Here is a 24,352-nt window from a genome sequence, read left to right as displayed (position 1 = left end):
CTTATGGTGATTGCACTTATCTCCAGCAGCTGATCTGAGTGTATCATGTGCTGCACAGCAGACCCTGTGATGGCTAAATGACACCCCTGCCATACTGTTTTGGTTTGAGGATGAGTTCGGCAAGTCAGAAGTGCAGAGCAGGAGATCTCCCAGCGCTTAACTGAAGAAACAGGGTGTTGAATCCTTAACAGGGAGAATTTCTCTCTCAAGCAGCAAAGCACACTCAGTTTTAAAGAGAAATATTCACCCCCCCATGTCCCCGTTCAATCTGATTTCCCTGCCAGGGCATACGTGATGTAATCCTATCAGTTCTCCAGGCAGCCATACCATCTTCTAGGGCGGATTCATAGATTATAAGGCTAGAAGGGACTACTGTGATCATCCACACTGACCTGCATCACCCAGGCAACGCCACAGGTAAACAGCTTGAACTACTAACCCCTTTCACAAGGGGAAATAAGAACACCCTTCTCTTGTTACAGCATCAAAAGGACTCACAACCACTCTTTCCCCCTCCTTTACAGTTCACTTTTACAACAAGGCTGGACAAAGCCCTGGTAACAGTTTTCAAATGTGTTAAGTGCTGTTACAAAGAGGAACTGAAGGCAGGACAAGAGGTAATGGGCTTAATCTGCAGCAAGGGAGATTCAGGTTAGATGTTAGGAAAAACTTTCTAACTCTCATGGTATGGCTACACTTGAAACTTCAAAGCTCTGCCGCGGCAGCACTTTGAAGTGCGAGTGTGGTCGCAGCGCCAGTGCTGGGAGAGAGCTCTCCCAGCACTGCACGTACTCCACATCCTCATGGGGTTTAGCTTGCAGCGCTGTTTACACTGGCGCTTTACAGCGCTGTATCTTGCAGCGCTCAGGAAGGTGTTTTTTTCACACCCCTGAGCAAGAAAGTTGCAGCGCTGTAAAGCGGCAGTGTAGCCAAGGCCTAAGGGGAGCTAAGCTCTGGAACAGGCTTCCAGGGAGGTTGGAATCCCGTCACGGGAGGTTTCTAAGAACAGGTTGGACAAATACCCACCAGGGAAGGTCGAGGTTTACTTGGTCCTGTCTCAGCGCACTGGGCTGGACTAAATGATCTCTTGAGGTCCCTTCCAGCCCTACTTTTCGATGAATAGGCTGCAGGGAACAATCCTGCCCTGCTCAAGGCTGGGAGTAGTGACCTAGTGCTGTTTATCTGCTAAATTATAATTAAAATATATTAAAATATAATTTTAATGCGTAGATTTGTCTAATACAATTCACAATTACATGGTTGTTTTCCATCTCCCATTTCTGGGTGCCTGTAACAGGGATATGATCACAGTGTATAGCTTATAAAACTCCTTCAGATGAAAAGTGATATAAATTCAGGCTCCTCAAGTAGCATCGCAGTGGGTGCCCCACTTCAGGCACACGTATGCCTCTCAAGCCCTGGGTCGGAGATTTTCTTTTAGCAGTGCGGGTCCTGCCTGCGCACATGCTCTATACAGCCTCATGCCACACACCAAGGGTATACCGATCTGCATGGGCAAACAGCCCAGTTCCGTCTCTACAGCCTTGGCCTGAGATGGAGCCTTGTGGTCCCTGAGCGTGTTCTACATTTGTTCTTTTAGTTTCTTGTTTCTAGTTCCTGTTAGTTGTCTGTATCGGCGGGTAGTGATCGATCTATCAGGGATCGATTTATCGCTTCTCGTCTAGACACGGATAAACCGATCCCCGAACGCGCTCCCTGTCGACTCGCAAGAGGCGGAAGTGGAGTCGACGGGGGAGCAGCAGCAGTCGACTCGCCGCCATCCACACGGCCAGATAAGTCGACCTAAGATACGCCGACTTCAGCTACGCAAAGTTGCATATCTTAGGTCGACACCCCCCCTTAGTGTGGACCGGAGCTACGCCTATCCATTGCTTGGGAGAGTCTGATATCTGGCAAAAGCGTAACTGTCGCCCGGCTCTCAAATCTAGAGCTCAGAAGTACTGGGAGACCAAACTGAGGTTTCTGATGATGGCATGCTCCCTTTGACCTGCTTCTGAGTCAGGAGACTCACTCCCCTGTATATCTGTCTCCAGACAGATCCAGTGCTCCTTCAACCTTGGCTCCGGTCTCCCCTAAAAGGGTGAAGACTTCAGAGGACTTAGGGAAAGCTCTGAAGAAGGGGTGCTCTGGGCTCTTACTCCAGAGTGTTTCCTTGGGCATGGAAAATTCACAGCATTATTTCATATAACCCCACAAGGGAAATCTGGGGACAGCAGCACTATACTGTTCCCTTTTCCTGAACTCTCTACAAATGTGAGTTCAGGAAAAAAAGATTGCCCAACCTGTGTCAGTATTGCCCCATGTAATTGACAGAAGTCTGATCAGTTGCAGCAGGGAATAAGAGGGTGCTCTTTCCCATGCCCCCTGTAAAACAGAGAAGGAATCATTTGTTTATAATCTGTAGAAGAACTAAACCAGTGACCACGCTGACGTTCCAGCAAGTGACCAGGTGCCAGAGCTTCAAACAAAGATGGAGAAATGCAATTGCCTAACAATGGGCCTGATCAGCATCAGGCCCCAACTCTCATGTGCTGCATTCAGGGCTAGACCGTTAATGCTCACAGATCCTGATCAATGGGAATGGATTTTTTTTGCACTGAGTCATTTATGCTAGAGCTGCCCTCAGATCTCCAGCATTGAAGTGAAGACTCCTGCTGCCCTGCCACGTTGCTGAGGAGGGCAGGCTGGCTCCCACCTCAGCTCCAAGAATCAGCCATGTCTGGCAGCTAACTTTAGAATGATCTGAGCAGGTGCTGTTCATTGTACAATAGGAATCCTGTTAACACTGGTTGCGACACTTAGATTGTGATCAGGTCTCCTGCTACGGTTGATTCTGCAACATCAGTAGGCCCCCTTACTAGAAATAACCACGTTTAAAAGATGGGGATCAGCACCATTCTGAATTGAGCACAGCCAGGGCCCTGGGCTAGCTGTTTCTTTCTCTCACTCACACACACACTCTCCCTCTAACAATTTTTAGCCTCAGCCACAAGTCCAGCATGGTGTTGATCACAGATGCAATAGCAGTAGGGTGACCGGAGAGCAAGCGTAAAAAATCAGGACATGGGGTGGGGGTAATATAGGACCCTATATGTGACAAAGTTCCAAATATCGGGACTGTCCCTATAAAATCAGGACATCTGGTCACCCTAAATGGCAGTCACAGCCATAAGGGATTACAGACACTTTCTGCAGAGCCCCCAGTTCCTGAACTTGCTGTTGGATCCAGCCCAGCTCAGCTAAAGGAAGAGGTAAAGAAGTTACCCTGTACTTCCCCCGGCTGTAAACCAGCTCCCCGTTAGGAACTGCCCAGAATGAGTATGATTCTGCAGCACTGGCTTTTTGCCAACACTCTTTCAACTGTAATGCAACATCTGTTGACTTAATCTCCCACAGGCTAATTTCCCCCTCCCCCACCTTTTAATCCTCTCCTTCTGAAGCACTTTTACCCTGAAATTGGACATACTTCCCCGTTCACACAGGCTTTGCCAGCAGCTGAAGGAAGGGAGATGAGTGCCGTCAGCCCTATTTGATGTGTTCTTAACAACTTGTTGTGTCAGCGCCACAAAGACTCCGGATGCTAAATGACAGGCTGTGCGTGGAGCAAGACGAGGCTTGCGCACTCTTGAATGTACTTGAGTCGGCTTTAAGCCGTTAGTGTGACTCAGCGACTCATTAAGCAGTGTTTTATCGGGTGCAGCTATAGACAATTGAAATTAGTGTGGGGCTCCTAGGTTCTAATCATAGTGCTGCCCCAACTCACTAGTAAATTACTCTGTGCCTCAGTTTCCCCATCTGTAAAACTTCTTGCCTGCCTTTGTCACGCTCGTGAGCTCCACGGGTGTAAATACTACAGCCACGTTCAGCACTGTCTGTGCCTGTTTCAGTGGAAGGGAAGGGGAATCGGGCATCTTCCAAAAGGGACTGTGCGGAGCTTTCAGGGAAAATCACCTCATTCGTTTTTCAGGCAGCCAGGTTGTAGGCCAGCTCGGAGACCATCCAGCTCAGGTGCTGGGCAATGCACCATCATTCCATTGGGCCTTGTCCAGTTTTAGTTTCTGGATTCCAGGGCCATGAGGCAGCACCAAGTCCCAACCGAGCACCAGCAGTCTCACCTCTGTCCAGGCAGGCTCTGGTATCCCAACCAGAAGCTAGTGGCTGCCATTCACTCCCTGTGGTCCTCCCCAAGGAAGCGGAGCTGGGTGCTGGGCAGTTGGGAAGCAGCTGCTCCCCGTTTAGAAGGCAACTGCTCTCAGCCTAATCTCTAAAGTGGCTGTAGCTACCACCGTGAGAGGCACATTGTATTAGCACCTGAAATAATTCCTGTCTTTCCACCCTCCACCCATCCTCACTCGGCCAAGCCCTGCCTCATTAGCAGAGTTAACCTCTGCCCCTCTATCTTTTCCCTTGTTCCTCTCTGGCCTCCGACCGGGGTGGGAATAAAGTTCTGGCAAGGAGATGCCTAGCACTGACCCCAGTATGGTGGCAAGAGTCACACACCAGTTATTTAGAGAGGAAGCACTCACATCCTGCACCAGCCTTTCTGGCAGCCATCCCCCATTGCAAGACCATACTAAACATGGCACCCACTCTCACCACAGCAGGTCTCTAGCAGGGTCACCACGGCCCAGCTTTCCTGTCCCTTCCAGGGTGGGAATTGTCATTACGCTTCCCCAAATATACAAACTAAATGGCACTGGAGCACTTTCTGCCTGTGTCTCTGCTCTGTTGGTCCTTGATGACTCACCTGGCTGCTGCTACTCCCAGTTTAACACCAACAGTGAATTTCATTCCCAGGCTATTTATTCCCTTGGCTGGCTGTTCAGACACTGAGCTCTACCACACTCCACTAAACAGTGTAACCCCCAAATCAGTGCCACACCCCTTTGCTACCCACTTTTCAGGATGAGCAACACTGGTATCTCAGCGAAGGGTAGGAGGCAGGGAAAGGTTAGTGGCATTTCTGTGTCTCTCCTGTTTCACAGCCCCTTAGACTCCTCCTCTCACTCACTAATGCTGGACCTGGAATGTCAAGCACACCTACTCCCCTCCGACTCTCACCTAACACCCCCCCCTCCTTCCCCTTGTCCTCCCCCAGCCCCGGCTATAAAGTAGCTCCTGTAAAATCAGAGTAGTTACTTAGGAAAACTTTATTTAAAACACCCCAGATGTGCAAGGCCTGAAGAATGGGAATGGCAGGATTTTAGGCCACAGCCTCTCTCCATTTCAGCCTTCTTCTCCTTAAAGCAATTTTCCTTTTATGAATGACATGAAAACACTGTTCCAAGAATGGAGCTTTTTAAACCACTTCAATTACCTGCATGGGAAGGGATTTACCAGCACCTGGCAAACTCAGCTGCCACTTAGAGGCTTCTGACACTTACCTGGGTAAATGTATGGATCACCTACCAGGGCTCTGTTCCCCACCCATGCAGAGAGGGCAGAACAGGTCTCCATATACGTGCCCAGCACGTTAGCTGACAGAGTTAGAACAGATCTTACAACCTGAAGCTCAGAAATACACAACCCAGTCAGTTTCTTCTGGAGAGTGCTTGAAAGTCAGTCAGTTGAGGTGCAGACTGCCTGATACCAGGCTGTGCAGAGCCCATCTCCCCGCAAAGGGATCACTTTGGGCCACTGCAACACCCCTCCACCCCCCTCTGCCCAAGTGGCTGACAGTTCAGAAGAGGAGCCTGTCCATTTTGAGATGCCAATTCCCTTTCCATCTTTAATTTTTCTTATTTGACAGAAGGGGGCTTTCTTTGGCTAAGCATTAGAGATCACTCAGATTAAGTTCAGGCAGACTGTCAAACAGGTCACTGCTGAGGTCCTCATCCGACATGCTTCCAGCCTCCTCCTTGGGGGTGCCGTCCTCCAGCTCCAGGCTTGGGATGGAGAAGTCTTTGGATCCTACAGACACATTGCAGAGGAGTTAGCCATACTCTGGACTCAGGCTCAAGTCCTCACCATCAACCAAGAAAAATGGCCCACGACCTCCCTGTAACTGCAGAGTGATGGCAAAGCTGATCTGCTGCTGGTTTGGAGTCACCAATGAACTTGAAGCAATGCCGATTTGTCATCTACTCAGGCAAATACAAATACAAGAAAATACATTGACAATGTGGGTTTGACTAATTTATATTGGCAAATATTTTTTAATCATGGCCCCCTGCCTCCTAGCAGGCTTTGGGCACTCCACTAGGATATTAATATTTACTACCAATAACATAGGATAACTAGCTTCCTCTTATGCAATTATGCATGTCACCTGACAGGGCTTTGCTGATCAAAAGTTAAACTCAGTCCCTGGCATGTGCCTGCAAGTAATATTGGAGAAGGGAATTTAACCCCTCGATATGTCCTGGGGAGACTGCTTAGGGAACATCCCAACAGCAACTGGACATGTTACAACTGCATCTGCAAAGCTGTTAATTGTAGCAGCTTTACTAGCAAAGACTGACTCAGCAGGATTTGTACTTAGAAAAAACAGAACTCAAGGCAATTTCATGTGCCTTAAAGCCCCCATTCACGAGAATCTTAAGCATCTTACTGAAGTAGGGCATGAATTTCCTTTAAAAGAACATTACCCCTTTATTCCTGGAGCTGGGAATTCCCCCAGGGCTAAGTGTTAATACAAACAAAAGGGTCTTTAACATCCTGAAGCAATGCTGAAATCCAAAGGGATATAGAGTGTGGAAGATGAGCCTTTTGAAAATCGGTGATTTTCACCTTCCTAACCTCATTGGCTGAGTGTCAGCACCAAACCAAATATGGAGTGACATTAAAAACTGACCTCCTGGCACCCCTGGGGAATGCTAAGTATTATTATTATTATTGGTAGCATTATAAATGGCCCTCATACTGCAGCTTAACGTTACCCTGAAACAAGACTGGAAGGGAGGCTCAAACAGCGGACACCATAGGGCACCACAGTTTTAACCGTGATCCAAGTGCTTTGGATGCCAGTGTCACAGGTCCAGTCAAGCGCCCCTCTTGGCCACTCACCAGACTGTTGTAAGCCTCCAACGTCTGAACAGAACCCACGTACTGTCCCTATCTTGGGGGCCTCTAGGCTCACCCTCAAGGTGCAGATCCACTATCTAGCACACCCTCCTGAGAGCTGTGACTATGCAGCCCATTGCTCAGCCCCTGGGAAACAGTGATGGCCACTCAGGTTTTTCTTCCTCTTCATCCTCCTCCAACCCCCCCCAGCTGAAACATTTCCTCTCTCAGAACACCAGCTGGGGGGTGTTCTGGGTCTGTCGTTTACTTCTTCAAAGGGCGTGTGTTAGGAGCAACATGCAGCACACAGACACTTTGCACAGGACTCTCCTACCACACCTTGTTACTTAACTGCACAAGAAATACACAGATCGATACAAACAATAAACTCTATTTGCATTTCCCTGACTCAGTTTCCTCACTACTACTCAGCTTTCTTTGGGCTAGTATCAGAGTCCTCTGGGGCCATCCAGGGTCCTTCTGCTGCAGTGCCTAGCTTGCGTTCTGAAACACGGAACCTCCTCTCCCCATCTCATCTCTCTGACCCTGGCTGTTCTATCTCCTTACCCTCTCCTGCCCAAAACTCCCCGTGTGGCTCTCAGGGGCTGTTTAAACTCTCTCATGCCTGTCTTTGACCTTTCCATTCTCTCCACTTCCCCCACGCCCTGCAGACAAGTTGGGGAAAGTATCTTCTGGCCTCAACTAATCCATTTTCATTCAGGTGTTTCCACCTGGATAGGCAGCCATTAAATTCTGGCCACCCACCCCTGTCCCTAGTATGGACAGACCTGACACAAGCATGGTGGATACCATATATACATAAAGGCATTCCATGATACAAAAATTTCTCAACAACTTCACAATACTAATCAGTTCACAAGCTGTGTAGATGGGAGTCCCCAAATCATCACAGCCAGCATTCTAGATTGTCCTTGTCAGATAAGATGCTTTGGTAAAGGGGGAAAAGTGACGTTCTCCAATTCAGACCACAAACAGTCTCGATCTTTAGTACACAACTTGGACAGACTAGATAGCAGCACGCAAAGGAAAGCCTCTGGGTCACTGCATGCTAGAAGATACTGTCCCTCCCTCCTCAGGGCTGCCACTCAAGAGTAAAGGTGTGAGAGGATGCAGTATGCTCTGTTTTATGCAAAATCATACTTCTGTTTACACAGCACCTTCCACCTGATTAGGCCTGACAGCAGACAGACAAGGAGCCCTGGAAAGTAAATCTGTTAACAAGTGGAGAGCTGGGATTAGAACCAAGTCTGACTCCTAATCCAATGCTCTGACCATTAGACCATACTGCCTCACACATTTAGATGCCAAATACATGCACCTACATTGGGCACAGCCTTAGGGCTCTTGTGAAGTTGTGAGTTTGACCTTGGTTTGGGCATTACAAATACTGCAACACTTTTAGGGACACAAAACAGGGACTGGACATACAAAGAGATTCCCCTCTCCCCACAAGGCAGTCACACATCTAACATTCCCACTGAAAACAACTATATTCTTAGGGTACCAAGGGCTTCTAAGCCAGCCATACTTCTCTTACCTTCAGGCTCCTTAATCTCTGTGGCACTAGAGAGCTCGTCAGAGCTGACATCTGTGAGACTGAGCTCAGAGGCAGAATCATCACTCAGGGAGGAAGAAAATATCTCCTCTTCTCTCAACAAATTATTGCTTTCCACTAAGAGAAACACACCAACAGGCAGGATAAGTTAAGAGCTGAGCTCATGGTTAAAGAGCATAGGCCTGATTCCTCACTGTCTTCATAAGCAATACAACCATTCTGGTTTCATAGCATCGTACTCCTACTCTGCACTGGTGTAAATAACTGAACAAAGGGATGGACAGCCAGGCCCTGAATCATGTAAATTGAGACTAGACATGCACCGGACACGCACTGGGGGCAATGCCCCTGCAATGAACTCTCCCATCTCTGACTCCGTGGTTAAAGACAAACCAAGCAGGATCATAGGAGAGATGAAGGAAACAGAGAAGCCAGCCAGATTCCTGGCCATCCCCGACCCATAAACTACTCCTTGCCCTTGGGAAGCGGTTATCCGGAGAAGGAGTCCAACAAAGCAACGTTACTAGAATTCTCAGAACTTCCAGGCTCTCTGCTGCAAACCAGGGAGTCGAGCCTCAGTTAGATCCAGGACTTCTGAGGCTTTCAGGCAGGGAGCCTGCAATCCCTGACATGGGAGGGCTGCTCAGAGTCACAGACCAAGGAAGCCCCCTGCTCCCTGGCCCCCAGGCAGTCCACATGGTGGGGCTACCCCAGAGCCATGGACCCTGGGAGCCCACCACCAAACCAGGCAGGTTTCCATTGGAACCTGCCTGTGATTTGATGAAAGTTTGTCAAACCCAAGGATGTTTCCACTAAGCATTTCAGGTTCAACAAACCAGCATTTGCCAACGAAACTCTATTTTGTCAGAAAATTCCCAACCAGCTCTGCCAGAAGGACTAGCATCACTTACTCCCATAAGCACTTCCTTCTTCTACGGGCTTAGCGTATGACTTCTCTTCCAAGGGCAGATTTTTCATTTGGTCTTTCAGGTCAGTGACCGTGGATCTGATTGAAACAAAACCAACAATACTGATTAGCTCCAGGGACAGAAACAGCTGCCAGGAGAGAGACAAAATTCATTCTTGGGATTTTGGTAAACTCATGGTTCAAGGTGGATTCAGCTCTGCTGAGCAACTCGTTGTATGTGGAGTGTGGGGCATAGGGGGCAGGGAGACCTGAGGCTTTTACAGAAAGGGAAAGAGAATCAATACTTAATTACAGGAGAACTGCAATTAAATCTCATTATTGGAGATGACTCACTGAGTTGACATAACATCCTTCATGGTGGGTTATTATAGTACAGGAGGCAAGTTTGGTTTCTGATGTCAGAGCAAATTCATCAAGGAGATTCTAATAACAGAGTCATGCTGGACCATGGATGTTTCCACAGATGTTTTCCACTAAGAACACTAATGGTTATTTATGGATTTTGGGGAGTAGGAGTGAATATAAGCAACTAACGGGGGTATCAGAAGAGAGAAAAAGAAGTCAGGACACCTGGGTTCCAGTCCCAGCTCTGGTACTGTTCTCTTCCCCGTCTACCTCGCTGAGGTGATGGTGAGGAAGATTGTGAGAATGAACTGTGTCTGAAAAGGGCTTTGAGATCCTTGGCTGGAAAACACTAGGGAATGCCGAATGTTTTTAGTATCATTCCTCATCAATCTCCCTCAAGGAGAGACCTGGACATGGTTCCTTGCAGAGCCAGCCAGTGCTGCATGTGCCCATCAGATGGGGCACTGCCGAGTGATGTGAAGGGCTCATGGCTGCAAGGGCCAAGCATGCGTCTCCAGTGTCCCAGCTCAATTCTATTTGCAATACAGGAGAACCTCAGAGTTAGGAGCAGCAGAGTTACAAACTGACCAGTCATCCACGTGCTGCATTTAAGTACGCAATCAGGCAGCCGCAGAGACCCCCAAAAAGCAAATGCAGCACAGTGCTGCCTTAAACATAAACAACTAAAAAAAAAAGGGAAAGTAAAAAAAAAAAGATTTGACAAGCTAAGGAAACTGTTTCTGTGCTTGTTTCATTTAAATTACGATGGTTAAAAGTAGCATTTTTCTTCTGCACAGCAAAGTTTCAAAGCTGTATTAAGTCAATGTCCAGCTGTAAACTTTTGAAAGAACCAAAATGTTTTGTTCAGTTATGAACAACCTCCATTCCCAAGGTGTCTGTAACTTGGAGGTTCTACTATAGTTATACTCTGCCTTCCTAGGCTCCTCCCACCCCATGCATTTTCAGGTAGACAATATATGCATCACATCCTGCCCCAAACTGTTGTAAAGTGTTGCTGTTGGGTGGTAAAGAGCCTACCAGGTGCTACCCAGTAGTGACAGCACTGCAGTGGTGGGTGTCACCACGCTGCACACTGTTTGAGATCCTTCAGGATGAACGGCTCTATGCGATATTGCTTGGCATTGACTTACCTGCTACATCTCTAGAGAACACAGGGATTCCAAATAAAGACCTTCCAGGAACAAATATTTAATAAATAGTCCCAGCCCTGCTGTATTGCAAAGGTCTTCAGTATCAGCCTGATGTTAATGAATGGACAGAGTGCTCCCGTAGGAAGGGAGATCTGGGGCACACCATTGAGGAAACACTGCCTGCCAACTGAAGGGGTGATTGGCATTCCTGTGACACGTTATCCCATTGTGGCACCTGGGTGTGTGGGAAAGAGGGTTAGAGACAGTGGCACACACAGAATCCCCAGATACCCCTGGGTCAGCTGGGTTGAAAAAACAAGGGCACAATTAAACGAACAGTAGCACAGAGCTAAGAATCATTGAAGGGAAAGCTCTAATGTCACCATCCTCTCCAGGGAAAAGGCCAGAGTCTGCAAGGCCCAGCTGTGTGGAGATCGCAGCCAAAAGTAGAGTCAGTTTCCTTTCTCGGCACGGTCCATCATGGGAACGTGACAGCACAGGAAAGCAAGAAGAGAGCAGGGTGGTGCAGGGGTTTAAGGGACACAAGTGGGCGTCTCTTCAAGAGAAGAGGCCCCAGGCAGAAGGGAATTCCTGCTGAGGTGATAGAAAGGGAAAGAACTAAACAGGGGAATCACCACTTTCTGACCAGCGCCAAGTGGGTTCACTCAGTGAGTGACAGAGAAGGAGCTTCAGGAGTCAGCCAGTGCCCATGGTAGAGGGTTTGTGGAGGGGGAACATGAGCATGCTTGCTTACACAGTGTATAGCCACATGGACTAGAGGGCACAGGAGAGCCGTGATTAGATATGGAGCCTTTCATCTCCAGGCCAACAGTCTAGGGTCAGCCCAGAATAGGAACAGCAAGAAGTCATTCACACGGAATGGCTGCTCTTTCCCTGTGGGACTCAGTCTAGTTCAAGGTATAGGTGTCTCCATCACAAACAAACAGATACCATCACAACTGCTCCCCTAGTCTGCTGCCTCAGCAGAGAGATCAAAGACTGAATGGATCACTGAGCCTGAACTCTCCATCTGCCCCTAGTTGGGACTCCTCTCCTAGGCAGGGGGCAAGCTTGAACTGAGCTGCCCACGTTCTGGAACCTCCAGGGCTCGCAGTTTGGCACTTTATGCATTTAAAAACTGGAATACCTCATTGGCCAAGGCGCTGGATTGCCAACCCTGGAGATGGATGTTATCTATCCGCCAAGCAGGTACAGTGACGCCCTCCCCACACTGCCTCGATAACAGGTCTCAATCGTGACCCGCAGAGACCCCCTCTAGAAGCAAGTGAGGAATTCAGCACTGACTTCTCTGAGGGTGCAAGCAAAGGGTCAATTAGTGTTAGTTGTGATTTGGACACCTGCCTACTAGCAACTGAGCTGATATTACCCACAACTCCTTTCACACGGGGGCACTGAACAGTGGTCTCACAGCAGAGCGCACACTTGTGCCATTCCCATGTAGTTTGTGGTGAAATATCTCTTGGATATAAGAGGAGCTGCACTTGCAGCTTATGTGCCGAGCTCAGCTGGATGAGGAATGCACCCCATATTGCCAGCAATGCATGGTGCATGCACACATGTGGTGCCACATGTCCCATAAGACCCGTGGAAGGTGCATGTCCCCTACTTGATGTGGCCGAGCTCCTCCTGGGTGCTCCGCGTCTCCAACCTGGCTTTGTCCAAGTCATCAGATTGAGTTTTGTGACTGATCATCAAATCTTCCAGCATCTGTGGATGAGGGGGGACAGTCAGTCACTGCCAAAAGTGCACCCCACAAAGAGCCTCTGATTCTACACTGCAGTGCTGAGCCCAGCAGAACATGCGTGTGTGACTTGCTCTCTGTACAGACCTGGAACAGCCTAGAAAAAGCACAGCTGACACAAAACATGCTATCCATGGCAACAAGCACTTCACCTTTCCAACACAGAAGGTGGTGGGCTTATGTTCCTTTACAGTTTGGTGTGCTCAGATCAAGATGGGGTACAGCATAGTGGAACCTGTACCTCTTGACCTAGCCTCCTTAATGGAAATTAGGGCCATACTGTAGATCTCTGCTGTCCATGCTTGGCCCACTGACTGCATTTTGACCAACCATAATGTATAAAAACCACCAATCAGTTTGAGAATGTGTTGCCAGAGTCTCTTGGGCAGCAGGTTATGGGGGCTACTTGTCCAGAAGCGCCAGGCAGCAGGTGGTTTCTAAAAAGGTTAGAGGGGCTGCAACTAGCTAAGAAGTATAGCCAGGTCTGATTGTTAGCGCCAACATATTTTAGGCCCTTCACAACTCTGCCCCTCCCTACTTGTCCATGTGTTTCCCACCACATTATCCCTTCTCTCCCTCTGCTCTGCTAGCCTCAATCACAAATTTCTTCACGCTTTATGCATGGAATGCTCTCCTTGAAGTGACCCGTAAGGGCACTACCCGTTGTTCCAAATCCCTCCAACTTCTGCAGTGACATCTACAAGAAATCAACGAAGTCCTGGTGGCTATGATGGGGACAGCGAGAAACTTTTAGATATATATGCCGGCTTTTTTCTACGAACATGAACACTTGTATATATTTTGAATATACTCTTCTCCTGAACTCTTCATATGTCACTTGTCTTCTTACATTGTTAGCTCTTTGAGTCAAGGACTGTGTTTGTCATGGCACTACTGCAATACCAATACCAAATAAAAATAAGCCATCTTCTGCAGACTGTAACCATACTGATCTTAGTTTTCAGTACTGTCTGATAAACACTTATATTATATAGGAAAGAGAACTGTTACAGTTCGGCCTCACGATTGAGTCTCAGTGTTTAATTTAATTAATGTGGCCCCTTATGAACAGGGATTACAGTACCCCTCCTATAATTCCAGGTACACACAGGAGTTGGTTCTAGCCTAAGGAATAAATACTGAAATCAGAAGCACACTGGAAAACACAGTAATATCCTGGTGTTGATTAATGCAGCACCAATAAAACTTTTAGATAATGTTAACACAGGAAGCCTGAGAAATAACGGTTCTGCCATATGGGAACAGATCATCAAATCCATGATCTTTTCTCCAGCCTTCAGAGGAAGATATAAAACTCCCATAAATTTCCTGGATAGTTTTACAATACTATCCAAAGAGACGATATACTTCCTGCCCCCAGCTGATGATTAGTATACGCCAGAAGCATAAGGATCGACAGCCAATGTCATTTACTCTAGCTGCTTGCACTGCAGCTACTATTCATACATGTGCCTAACCCCTCTTTTAAGAACTTTACTTATAATTTTCCTATCATCTGGAATCAGTGAGTTCCACAGGTTATCAAACTATCACATGCTTTAAAAATGCATGTAATGATTTTGCCTGGGGAAGGTGAACCTGTAAAGCTATGTACCTTGCAGTATCGACTTTGAGTTCTCTTCATTTCATCAGTTTCAGACATCTGATTGACTAGATCCTCCTCCTGTCGGTCTAAGAAGGAAAGCAATGTAACTTTACATAGTGAACTGGACTGGTGTTGGCCACAGAGCTGAGTCATAGCAGAATCTACTTCTGTTCCGTGCCTGATTTTTAATAGTCACCTCAGCACTCACTTTTCTCTGTGCATATTCAGTCAAAAGCTCAATGGGCACCTCTCATGTCAGGACTACATTCTACTGAAGAACTCGTGAACAGCAGGAGCAGCTGCCAGATCTCCATGGGACTCTCATACAATACCCAGATCTATTACTTTCACAGCTATATAACAGGCACAAATGGGAAAGCTGTTACTGACTCGGAGCCCTTTACGTCCAGACTCTGACAAATGACTGTGAAAATGACATTGGTGGTTCCCCATTTATTGCCGTTCAATGACTATATTTGACGTGCTCAGTTTATAGTAAGTAAAAAAGGATGGTTATATTCCTTTCCCCTACTCTGTGTTTTGTTTATTCAGACTGTAAGCGCTTTGGGACAGGGACTGACTCTCACCATGTGTTTATACCGCACCTAGCACAATGGGGACCTGATCCTGGTTGGGAACTTTTGGCCTTACTGGAATGCAAACAAGCTGCTGCAGTAAACTCAGCTTGGCATCTGAGAGTCAAGCTCAGTTCCTTTTGTTTCATGTCATTACCAAAGATTCCGCACCTCAAATTCTGCCTTTGGTTACAGGTGGGACACTTAACTGCCTCCACAGAAGCTGCTGCAATATAGGGAGGGCAGAATTTAGCCCATAACTGGAGATTCTGTTTCTGGTTCAAGAGCCAGAATAGAACACAGCTCCCTCTCCCATTGTTGTCAGCTCTGCACCTCTAATAGGAGTGATGTAGTTAAAACTTAGTTACTACAAACAGACGCTCTGACTGAATGGTGCTTATGAGTATGAAGGGGTCACTTACACACATTCACTTTGAAGAGTAGAGAGACAGTTTGATAATCTAAGACCAAGGCGTTTTCAGGACTGTCTCTGGTTTATGCCCAGTCAAGGTACACCTCTACCCGATATAACACCGCCCCATATACCACGAATTTGGATATAACGCGGTAAAGCAGCGTTCCGGGGGGGCCGGGGGCTGGGCACTCCTGCGGATCAAAGCAAGTTCGATAGAACGCAGCTTCACCTAGAACGCGGTAAGTTTTTTTGGCTCCCGAGGATAGCGTTATATTGGGGTAGAGGTGTACCTGACATCCCATAGCATCCTTGAGAAAGGCCCAATAATAATAATGGCAGCCAGCTCTCACATAACACTTTTCAGCAGTAGATCTCCAAGCACTTTACAAAGGAAGTCAGTGTCATTATCAATTCCCTCCCCCTCTTGTCTCTCTAAGGATAGGGTGGGGGTGAAGTTTGAAAAACAGCCACAGAAGTGTATTGCAATGCACCAACCATTCACTGAATGGACCCCATCTCTCAGAGCACCACAGTGCAACACAGAGTCAGACAGAGTGGGCAGACCCAGTGCATGTTCCTCTCCCACCGCTCTGCCCATGCCCTGGTGGGAGTCTGACTGAGCTAGCAAGCCCTGTGCATGCTCCCACACTGCCCCTCCAACTCTGCCAATTCACCACAGCATCCCCTACTCTTCTGTTCCTGAGCAAACTGTCCGCTACAACAAACAACATGATGCTCCTAACTTCAGGCTGCTTCCCTCCCACTTCCAGTCATCTGTCAGGCCCACAGCGCAAGGACCCGCACGGGGAGCAGTCCAGAGCAACACTCACTGAGCTTGTGCTTCAGTTGCTCCACCTCTCTCCTCACACACTCGTATTCTCGCCACAGGAGCTTTTTGCTGAAATCAAGGAGAGAGAGGGTTACCCCTGGGGAAAGGAAGCAACAACCTTACTTTCCCATGACTCACACGGCTATAAAGGCCCAGAGCTGACCTCTCATGCACCTCCTGCATGACGCTGGAGCTGGGATACAGATCCGGGGTGCAATCTCCATCTGGCTGGTGAAACACTTGCTGTCGCAAGTTACGAAGCTCGCTCTTCAGCCCTTCCATTCTCCGCCCCAGCAGGGACTCCAAGCCACTCTGAGGGCTGTTATGCAATCGCCCAACCTCCTCTGCAACAACAAACAACAGGACAGAAAATGATTAGGCTTCAGCTTGCAAGGGGAAAGGGAGGAGTTGGATAATGTTTTCACCTCTTAGCTCAGAGAGCCAAGAAGCGACACAGTACAATGGACTCAAAAGTCAGTTCACGGCTGATGTAAGGCGCTGGACTGACCGCGCAGGGCACTGGGGGCCTCTGCTGATCCCCTGAAACGGTACAGCATAATCAGTGCCAGTTCAAGAGCTCCCTTCACCACTCTGCCAGCACACTCTGGGGCATAAGCGGAGTCCGGTCTTCATGGCATATTCTGAACAAGTGATACCCTTGAGTAGAACACGTGAAAGATGCAAACCACGTGCTGGGTTGTAGATGTAAAGGTTGTATTCCGTAAGGGTTAGAGCAAAGGACTATGAGTTAGAACACCAGGTTTCTACTCTAGGTCTGAGCTCTATATATTCAACAGAGTAGGAAATGGGACTGGGCCTCATTGGGGAGCTGCACTCACAGCCTGTTGTCTCATCAACAGGACCCCAAACAATCAGATGGGGAGCAATCGCTGAACATCCCAGAATGACTGCAAAGCCAAGGGATTCATCAGTACCTTCCAGATGATGGATCTGCTGCTGCTGGAGCTCCTTCTCCTGCTTCAGTCGATTTACCGACTGGGTGAGGGACTCAATGACCTAGGGGGAAAAGCAAGATGAGAACAAGTCTCACATGGAAATAATTTAGTGCAGGGAAGAACTCGGTTGCTTTGTGCAATTTCAGAAGCTGGGAACGTTGCGGGGCACCTCAAAACTGACTCAAAAGCAACCATACTCGGCTGAGCAGGATAGAGGGCTTCCAAGGAATCTCCTATGACCCTCCTTGTTGGAAGGATGAAGGCTGTGATGAGGGGCAGGGAGACGATTCAGCGCTCAGAGTGATACAGGGGACCTCCCAGAGAGGAAAGGAAAGTGAGTGCTCCTGGGAAGTTACTGTGACGGTACCTCCCATAAGGCTTGATGGAAATATGCTTAGAATGTGTTTTATGTTACATATGCCATGTAACATATCTCCGTAAAGGTTATGATCTACTGAATGGATTAATCCTCTTTGTATGCATGTATCATTTTTGTATTTGAAGTTATGAATGTTGACTGTGTACTGGCTTGATTTCTAAATAACCTTAGTAGAACATCTGGTCAGTTCCTGGAGAAAGAAATGTTGAAATTAAGTACTAATCAAGAAACACTTAAAGGACAATGGATCTTGGAATGCTCCAATCCACATAAGAAGTCTACTTGAAGACGTTCAAGGTAGCATGTAAACAATGGAAACTACCTGTAAAAACTGAGAGTCGTGCATGGACATGTGACTTGCCCAGGTGACTCCAAAACTCCATCTTGGAGCTGGACTTTGCATAGGAAAGAAGAGGGGGTCTCCACTCACAAGAGAAAGTCTATTTAAATCCCCTGGGAAACCTCTCCATTTTGTCTTCAGCTGGCTAAAGAGAGAGCCTCTCCACCCCCCAGGATACTTGAAAGAAACTGGAATGAAGGATGGTGTGCAAGGGATGTGAGTGATTGCTGGACCCAAGCTAAAAGGAGATTAGTCTGTAAAAGGGAGCATTCTGGAACTGGTGAGGATCTTATCTGTATTCAGTTTGATTAGACAAAGATTTGTGCATTTTATTTTATTTGGTGACTTACTCTGTTCTGTCTGTTACTACTTGGAACCACTTAAATCCTACTTTCTCTATTTAATAAATCACTTTTTACTTATTAATTAACAGAGTATGTGTTAATACCTGGGGGAGCAAACAACTGTGCATCTCTCTCTATCAGTGTTACAGAGAGCAAAAAATTTATGCGTTTACCGTGCATAAGCTTTATACAGCGTAAAACAGATTTATTTGGGTTTAGACTCCATTGGGAGTTGGGCATCTGAGTGTTAAAGACAGGAACACTTCTGTGAGCTGCTTTCAAGTAAACCTGCAGCTTTGGGGCAAGTAATTCAGACCCTGGGTCTGTGTTGGAGCAGACGGGAGTGTCTGGCTCAGCAGGGGAGGGTGTGGAGTCCTGAGCTGGTAGGGAAAGCAGGGGCAGAAGTAGTCTGGGCACATCAGGTGGGAGCTCCCGGGGGGGTTCTGTGATCTAACCCCTCACAGTTACTTTCCTTTAGAGGACATGTGAAGTGTCCCTGCAGCTTCAGCCACGTGCTGGCAGGAACTGGGAGTGCTGCAGAGGCAACACACTCTCAAGCAGGGTGATGGGGAGAGAAAGGAACACCTCAAATCTTCATGTGGAGACCTTTCCAGCTGTCTCAAAGAGCAACATTCACTGGCTCAACAGGGAGAGGCTTTTCCCATCATGTGACAAAGAGAGGATCTCCGCAGTCCGGGGCATCCAGTGTAAGGAGTGTGTATTTTATGCTCGCTAGTTAAACCTGTCTCTTTCCCCTTAGTAGAGAACTAATGTCATCAGCACTCTGGAGTTACCTTAGCTTGCAAATGCAGCTGACTGCTGATGGCTGCAAGCTCCTCTGTTGCCATCCTGCAGTGTGGAAGACTTAGACAGGTAGGACACGAGTGCTGAGATCCAGCCAGAGACTCATCAAATGCAACCTTCTCAGTGTTTATTCTGTCAAGCAGCAAATCCACTAAGAGATCAAAAGTAACAGGAGTTACCAGGGCTGCAGGGAAGGGAACCCACTTGTTTACCACACTGTTAAACTTGCCTCAGTTAGTGCCCAAGTCAGGGAACTTGGAAAAGGGAAAATTGAAGTTTTAAAAAGCAGAAACTAGATTCTTTCCGATCTCTGCTTGAATTATACAATCACATGTAGAGTCATTAGAACTGGCAGGTCTGCACACCATGGAACCACTGTATGGATAACCAATAAGAGGGGCTTGAAATGGTCATTGCTTTGCTACGTGGGTACAGAAGTTACCTGGATTTTAAACCCAAGGCATCAACAGCTCTTACACAATACAAATAAAGAAGGTATAATAATCCATCTGAGACACAGCAACAACACATGCTTGTACAACGCAATGGATATTCCTACAGAACCTCAATGCTATGGTAGCAAGTGCTTTTCAAAATGCTTGGGACAAACAGGTTGTTACCTTTGGAAGAGATGCTGGTTGTGTTCAGACGCTGCTGTAATAGAGAAAGAGAAACCAGATTAAGTGGTAAAGACACTAAAGGACAGGGAAAAGTTACACACACAGGAAGGAGTGGTAGGGTACTTCACACTCCTTTCCACAGTGGATCTGTCTTCATACAGAAGCAGGATGAGGTGTTAACAGCAGAGGACAGATTAGAAAGTGCCCTCGTGTTCTCAATGGTGACTCCTCAAATCAACTAAATTGCAACAACAGTGATAGAGGAGTGGACAAAGATACAGAAGGGTGAAGTACATATGGCAAATCCAGGACGGAAACCAGTTGAAACAGGAATGAATTCAGGGAGGTCCTATGGTCTGTGTTACATGGGAAGTCGGACTAGATTTCACAGTGGTCCCTTCTGACTTTTTAATCTATGAAAAATGTTCCCAAAGACACGTTTTTAATTATGTGAAACAATTACCATATTAGGTACATCAGGATAGTCACAGAACTTGGCAAAATCTAACAGCATTCCTAGAGCTCTCTCTAGCCAGACTGAAACTGCAGTGCAAATGGGTCCCTTCCCCTGTGGCTGATTACAGAGCCCAGGTCTACATTAGCCAGGGGGGATGGCAACCTAAGATATGCAACTTCAGCTGGCATATCTTAGGTCCATTTACCTGGTCGTGAGGACCGCGGCGAGTCGACTGCTGCCACTCCCCCATCAACTCTGCTTCCGCCTCTCGTGAGCTGGAGTTCCGGAGTCGACGGGGAATGCAATCGAGGAGCGATTTTATCGCATCTACACTAGATGCGATAAATCGACCTCCAATAAATCGATCCCCGATAGATCGATCACTACCCGCCGGGAGACCTGCCCTTAGGAGTAGCACCTGTAGCTTGAAAACAATAGTGTACCTCTAGCACCCTTTATAGCCCATAATCTCCCATTTATAGATGGGGATAACTGAGACAGAGAATATCATGGCTTGTCCAAACAGTAAATTGGGGCAGAGGTTGGAACAGAGCTCAGCAATCCCAAAGCACAGTTCCCCACTCTAAGTACTAGACCACTCTCCCCCTACTGTTATTGCTGCCTTCTCTATAACACAGCCATCTGTCCTTGCTCTAACGATAAAATAATACATCTCAGAGCTGCATGTCATACTACCCACAAATTGGCTCCATTTCATGTCGATCCATGCTTTTATGGGGTGGATATTGCAGCAAGGCCTGACAAAACCCAAGGTGCTCATCTGCTGCTCTTTAAAGAAAACCACTTGCATCTATCCAAAAGAGCACACCCCTTCCTCTGAACTGTTGTATAATAAAGTTTCTATAGGGCTGACACAATAATCCTGCTCAACAAAAGATCCAACTTTCTTGGGGAAGTCAAGAGAATCTCTGTTCATTGAAGGGACAATGAGCTGCACAGAGGACCTTGAGGACATAATTTCTGTAAGCATTTGCAGTAAACATGGAGCTGAATTTTATTTTGGCAAAGAGGCCTGGATTGTGATGTTTGCAAACAGTGGACACCCATCCAGTTCTAGAAGTTGCTTATTACACAGGAATTAGGTGCTTCCTCTCAGTCCAGTGCCCTATCCATGCTGCATTCCCATTTTATCCCTTTTCTCTTCTAGGGCCTTGGATCACCCTGAGGAATTGCTCCCTCCTCCTGGGCATTTTTGTCCTTGAAATATTTGCAGAAGCATTTCCATTTTCATCCCTTCTAGGGACACTGGAAGCCTTGATCGCTCCAGTCTAGCACTGAAAAAGACCTGTGTGAGAGTAATTTTTCCTGAATCCAACTATCAACGTGAAACATTCAGCCAGTCTCTAGAGGGAAGGGAACTCTACAACAGTTACAATATGTGGAAGTGAAATACTAGCCAAAGCAGCTACAGAAACCAGTCTGGCGACTTCACCTACAGCAACGTTACCAACATAGTTCAAGGAACCAAGGGGTCCAGAACTCGTTTAAATAGGACTTTCCCGGAGTGAGAGTCTAAGCCACAAGAAAGTGATGACAATGCAGCTGAACTTGCCTTTATTTTAGCCACGTTGCTGTCTGTTGCAGTCAGTATGGAGTTGAGCTGTGTGTCCCAGTTCATGTGGCTGGTAGGCAGGTGCTTTTAACTGTTTATCAATGACAAAGTAATCTAGGATCAACCCTTGGTGTATAAAGCTGAGGGATGGAACAGAGCCCAACGTGGTGAAGATAGTTGGATTGACCTGTAAAACCATCAGCAAAGAGATTTTTCCCCCTATACAGTCTATGCTCCTATTACAGTTAAAATAAATATACATGTATAGTAAGAGAAATAAATGAGACGATATAAGACTGAGGGCAAAGTGCAGGGTCTAAAAATCCTGAGACTCCCACATAATTCTCACCCAGAATGGATTTCATAAACTAGGCCTGATGGAGGCTCACTGGTACAGATTCAGAGCAGTGCAGAAGCAGACTTCCATACAGACTACCTCCTAAGGCCAAGCACAGCACCCTGCCATAGCACTGGCGATGCAGTAAAATACACACCATCCACTTTGTGAGAGCCTTAAATGAACGCTGGGGCAGGGCCATGCCCTGTCCTCAGAGTGGTGAAGGAGGCAGGGAAAGCCCAGGGCTCCCACCATCCGCACCATTAAGGACACAGAAATCTGCCAGATGGTTTCAGGGTGTTGGCAGAGGAGGGGGGTCAGCTCCCCCCACACACACACCATGGGGTGTGAGGTCTCAGAAGGGTCTGGGGAGGCTGGCAGATGGGCAGGTGATGGGGCTCTGGGGCGGCGTTGGGGGGGCTGGCAGATGAGTGGGGTGAGGGGCTTTAGGGGGCTGGCAGATGAGTGGGGTGAGGAGTTCTGGGGAGGTTTGGGGTCTGGCTGATGGGCAGGGCTGGGGGGCTCTGGGGAGGTTGGGGGCTGGCAGATGGGCAGGGCTGGGGGCTCGCAGATGAGTGGGGAATGGGGCTCAGGGGAGGTTTGGGGGTTGGCAGATGGACGGGCAGGCTTTGGGGGGCTAGCACATAGGCAGGGCTGCGGGGCTCTGGCAGATGGGCAGGGTGGGGAGGCGTGGGGGGGCTGGCAGGGCTCTGGGGAGGCTGGGGGGCTGGCAGATGAGGCTCTGGGGAGGTTTGGGGACTGACAGATAGGCAGGGCTGGGAGGCTCTGGGGAGGCATGGGGGGCTGGCAGGTGGGCGGGACTGTGGGGAGCTGGCTGATGGGCAGGGTTGGGGGCTCTGGGGAGGCATGGGGGGGCTGGCAGGTGGGCAGGTTGAGGGGTTGGCTCATGGGTGGGGGGCTCTGGGGAGGTTGGGGAGCTGGCAGGTGGGGGGGCTCTGGGGAGGTTGGGGAGCTGGCAGGTGGGCGGAGCAGCTCTGGGGAGGTTGGGGGGCTGGCAGGTGGGCAGGGGGGCTCTGGGGAGGTTGGGGAGCTGGCAGGTGGGGGGGCTCTGGGGAGGTTGGGGGGCTGGCAGGGGCTCTGGGGAGGTTGGGGGGCTGGCAGATGGGGGGGCTCTGGGGAGGTTGGGGGGCTGGCAGGGGGCTCTGGGGACATTGGGGGGCTGGCAGGGGGCAGGGTGGGAGGCTCTGGGACGGTTGGGGGCGGGCAGGGGGCTCTGGGGCGGTTGGGGGGCTGGCAGGGGGCTCTGGGGCAGTTGGGGGGCTGGCAGGGGGTGGGGGGCTCTGGGGCGGTTGGGGGGGTGGCAGCGGGCGGGGGGCTCGGGGACTGGCAGAGGGCGGGGCGGGGGCTCAGGGGAGGTTGGGGGGCTAGCAGGTGGGCTCTGGGGCGGTTGGGGGCTGGCAGCGGGCTGGGGGCTCTGGAGCGGTTGGGGGGCTGGCAGCAGGCGGGGCGGGAGACTCTGGGGACATTGGGGGGCTGGCAGCGGGCGGGGCGGGAGGCTCAGGGGAGATTGGGGGCTGGCAGCGGGCGGGGCGGGGGGGCTCTGGGGCGGTTGAGGGGCTGGCAGGGGGCGGGGCGGGGGGGCTCTGGGGCGGTTGGGGGGCTGGCAGGGGGCGGGGGGGCTCGGGGACTGGCAGGGGGCGGGGCGGGGGCTCTGGGGAGGTTGGGGAGCTGGCAGGTGGGGGGGCTCTGGGGAGGTTGGGGGGCTGGCAGGGGGCTGGGGGGCTCGGGGACTGGCAGGGGGCGGGGCGGGAGGCTCAGGGGAGATTGGGGGCTGGCAGCGGGCGGGGCGGGAGGCTCAGGGGAGGTTGGGGGCTGGCAGCGGGCGGGGGGGCTCTGGGGCGGTTGGGGCGCTGGCAGGGGGCGGGGGGGCTCGGGGACTGGCAAGGGGCGGGGCGGGGGCTCTGCGTCGGCCCCGCCGTCTCCGTGGGGACGAGGCCCAGGGCGGAAGCGGAGGGTTTCGGGTCCCGGCGGCGATCTCGGGCTCGGGCCGCGCTGGGAGCCCAGGGCGGGGAGAGGGGCCCGACTACCGGTGCCACAGGCTCCCGGACCTGCTGCGCGGCTCCCGCGCCCTCTGGGCGCCGCTTCTCTCCCTCCGAGGGTTTCAAAACGCGCACAGCCGCCGTCGCCGCGCCGCCCTGCCCGGGGGCTGCTGGGGGATGGAGTCCACCCTGCGCTGCCTGGCCCGGAGAGGAGCGGCCTCGGGACTACACTTCCCAGCAGCCATGGCGTCATGGGAGCGGCCGCCGCCATGGTGCCGCCACGCGCGCGGTGCATCATGGGAGGCGTAGCCCTCTTTGCTGCCGCCGCTGCC

General features: G+C 49.6%; 1 protein-coding gene across 2 annotated transcripts; it reads right to left on the bottom strand.

Annotated features, from left to right (window-relative positions):
- Nucleotides 1-5,153: 5,153 nt before the first annotated feature.
- Nucleotides 5,154-24,222, bottom strand: LOC127054868 (uncharacterized). 2 transcript variants are annotated; one of them, XM_050961214.1, is made up of 12 exons: nucleotides 24,090-24,222; nucleotides 21,684-21,870; nucleotides 19,654-19,684; nucleotides 19,024-19,184; nucleotides 17,146-17,227; nucleotides 16,374-16,554; nucleotides 16,212-16,279; nucleotides 14,401-14,477; nucleotides 12,651-12,751; nucleotides 9,511-9,605; nucleotides 8,582-8,716; nucleotides 5,154-5,931 (listed from the first exon to the last, which is right to left on the bottom strand). In XM_050961214.1, the coding sequence occupies exons 2-12, from the start codon at nucleotides 21,747-21,749 to the stop codon at nucleotides 5,795-5,797; spliced, it is 1,134 nt and encodes a 377-aa protein (XP_050817171.1). In that variant the 5' UTR covers nucleotides 21,750-21,870; nucleotides 24,090-24,222; the 3' UTR covers nucleotides 5,154-5,794. The 2 variants fall into 2 exon arrangements, with proteins under 2 accessions (XP_050817171.1, XP_050817170.1); XM_050961213.1 differs by having other exon boundaries at nucleotides 19,654-19,687; nucleotides 24,090-24,221.
- Nucleotides 24,223-24,352: the final 130 nt, after the last annotated feature.

Source organism: Gopherus flavomarginatus, chromosome 7, assembly GCF_025201925.1.
Source record: "Gopherus flavomarginatus isolate rGopFla2 chromosome 7, rGopFla2.mat.asm, whole genome shotgun sequence".
Taxonomy (NCBI): Eukaryota; Metazoa; Chordata; order Testudines; family Testudinidae; genus Gopherus; species Gopherus flavomarginatus.
The sequence above is the reverse complement of the archived record's forward strand: the minus strand, read 5'-3'. Positions and strand labels throughout refer to the sequence as shown.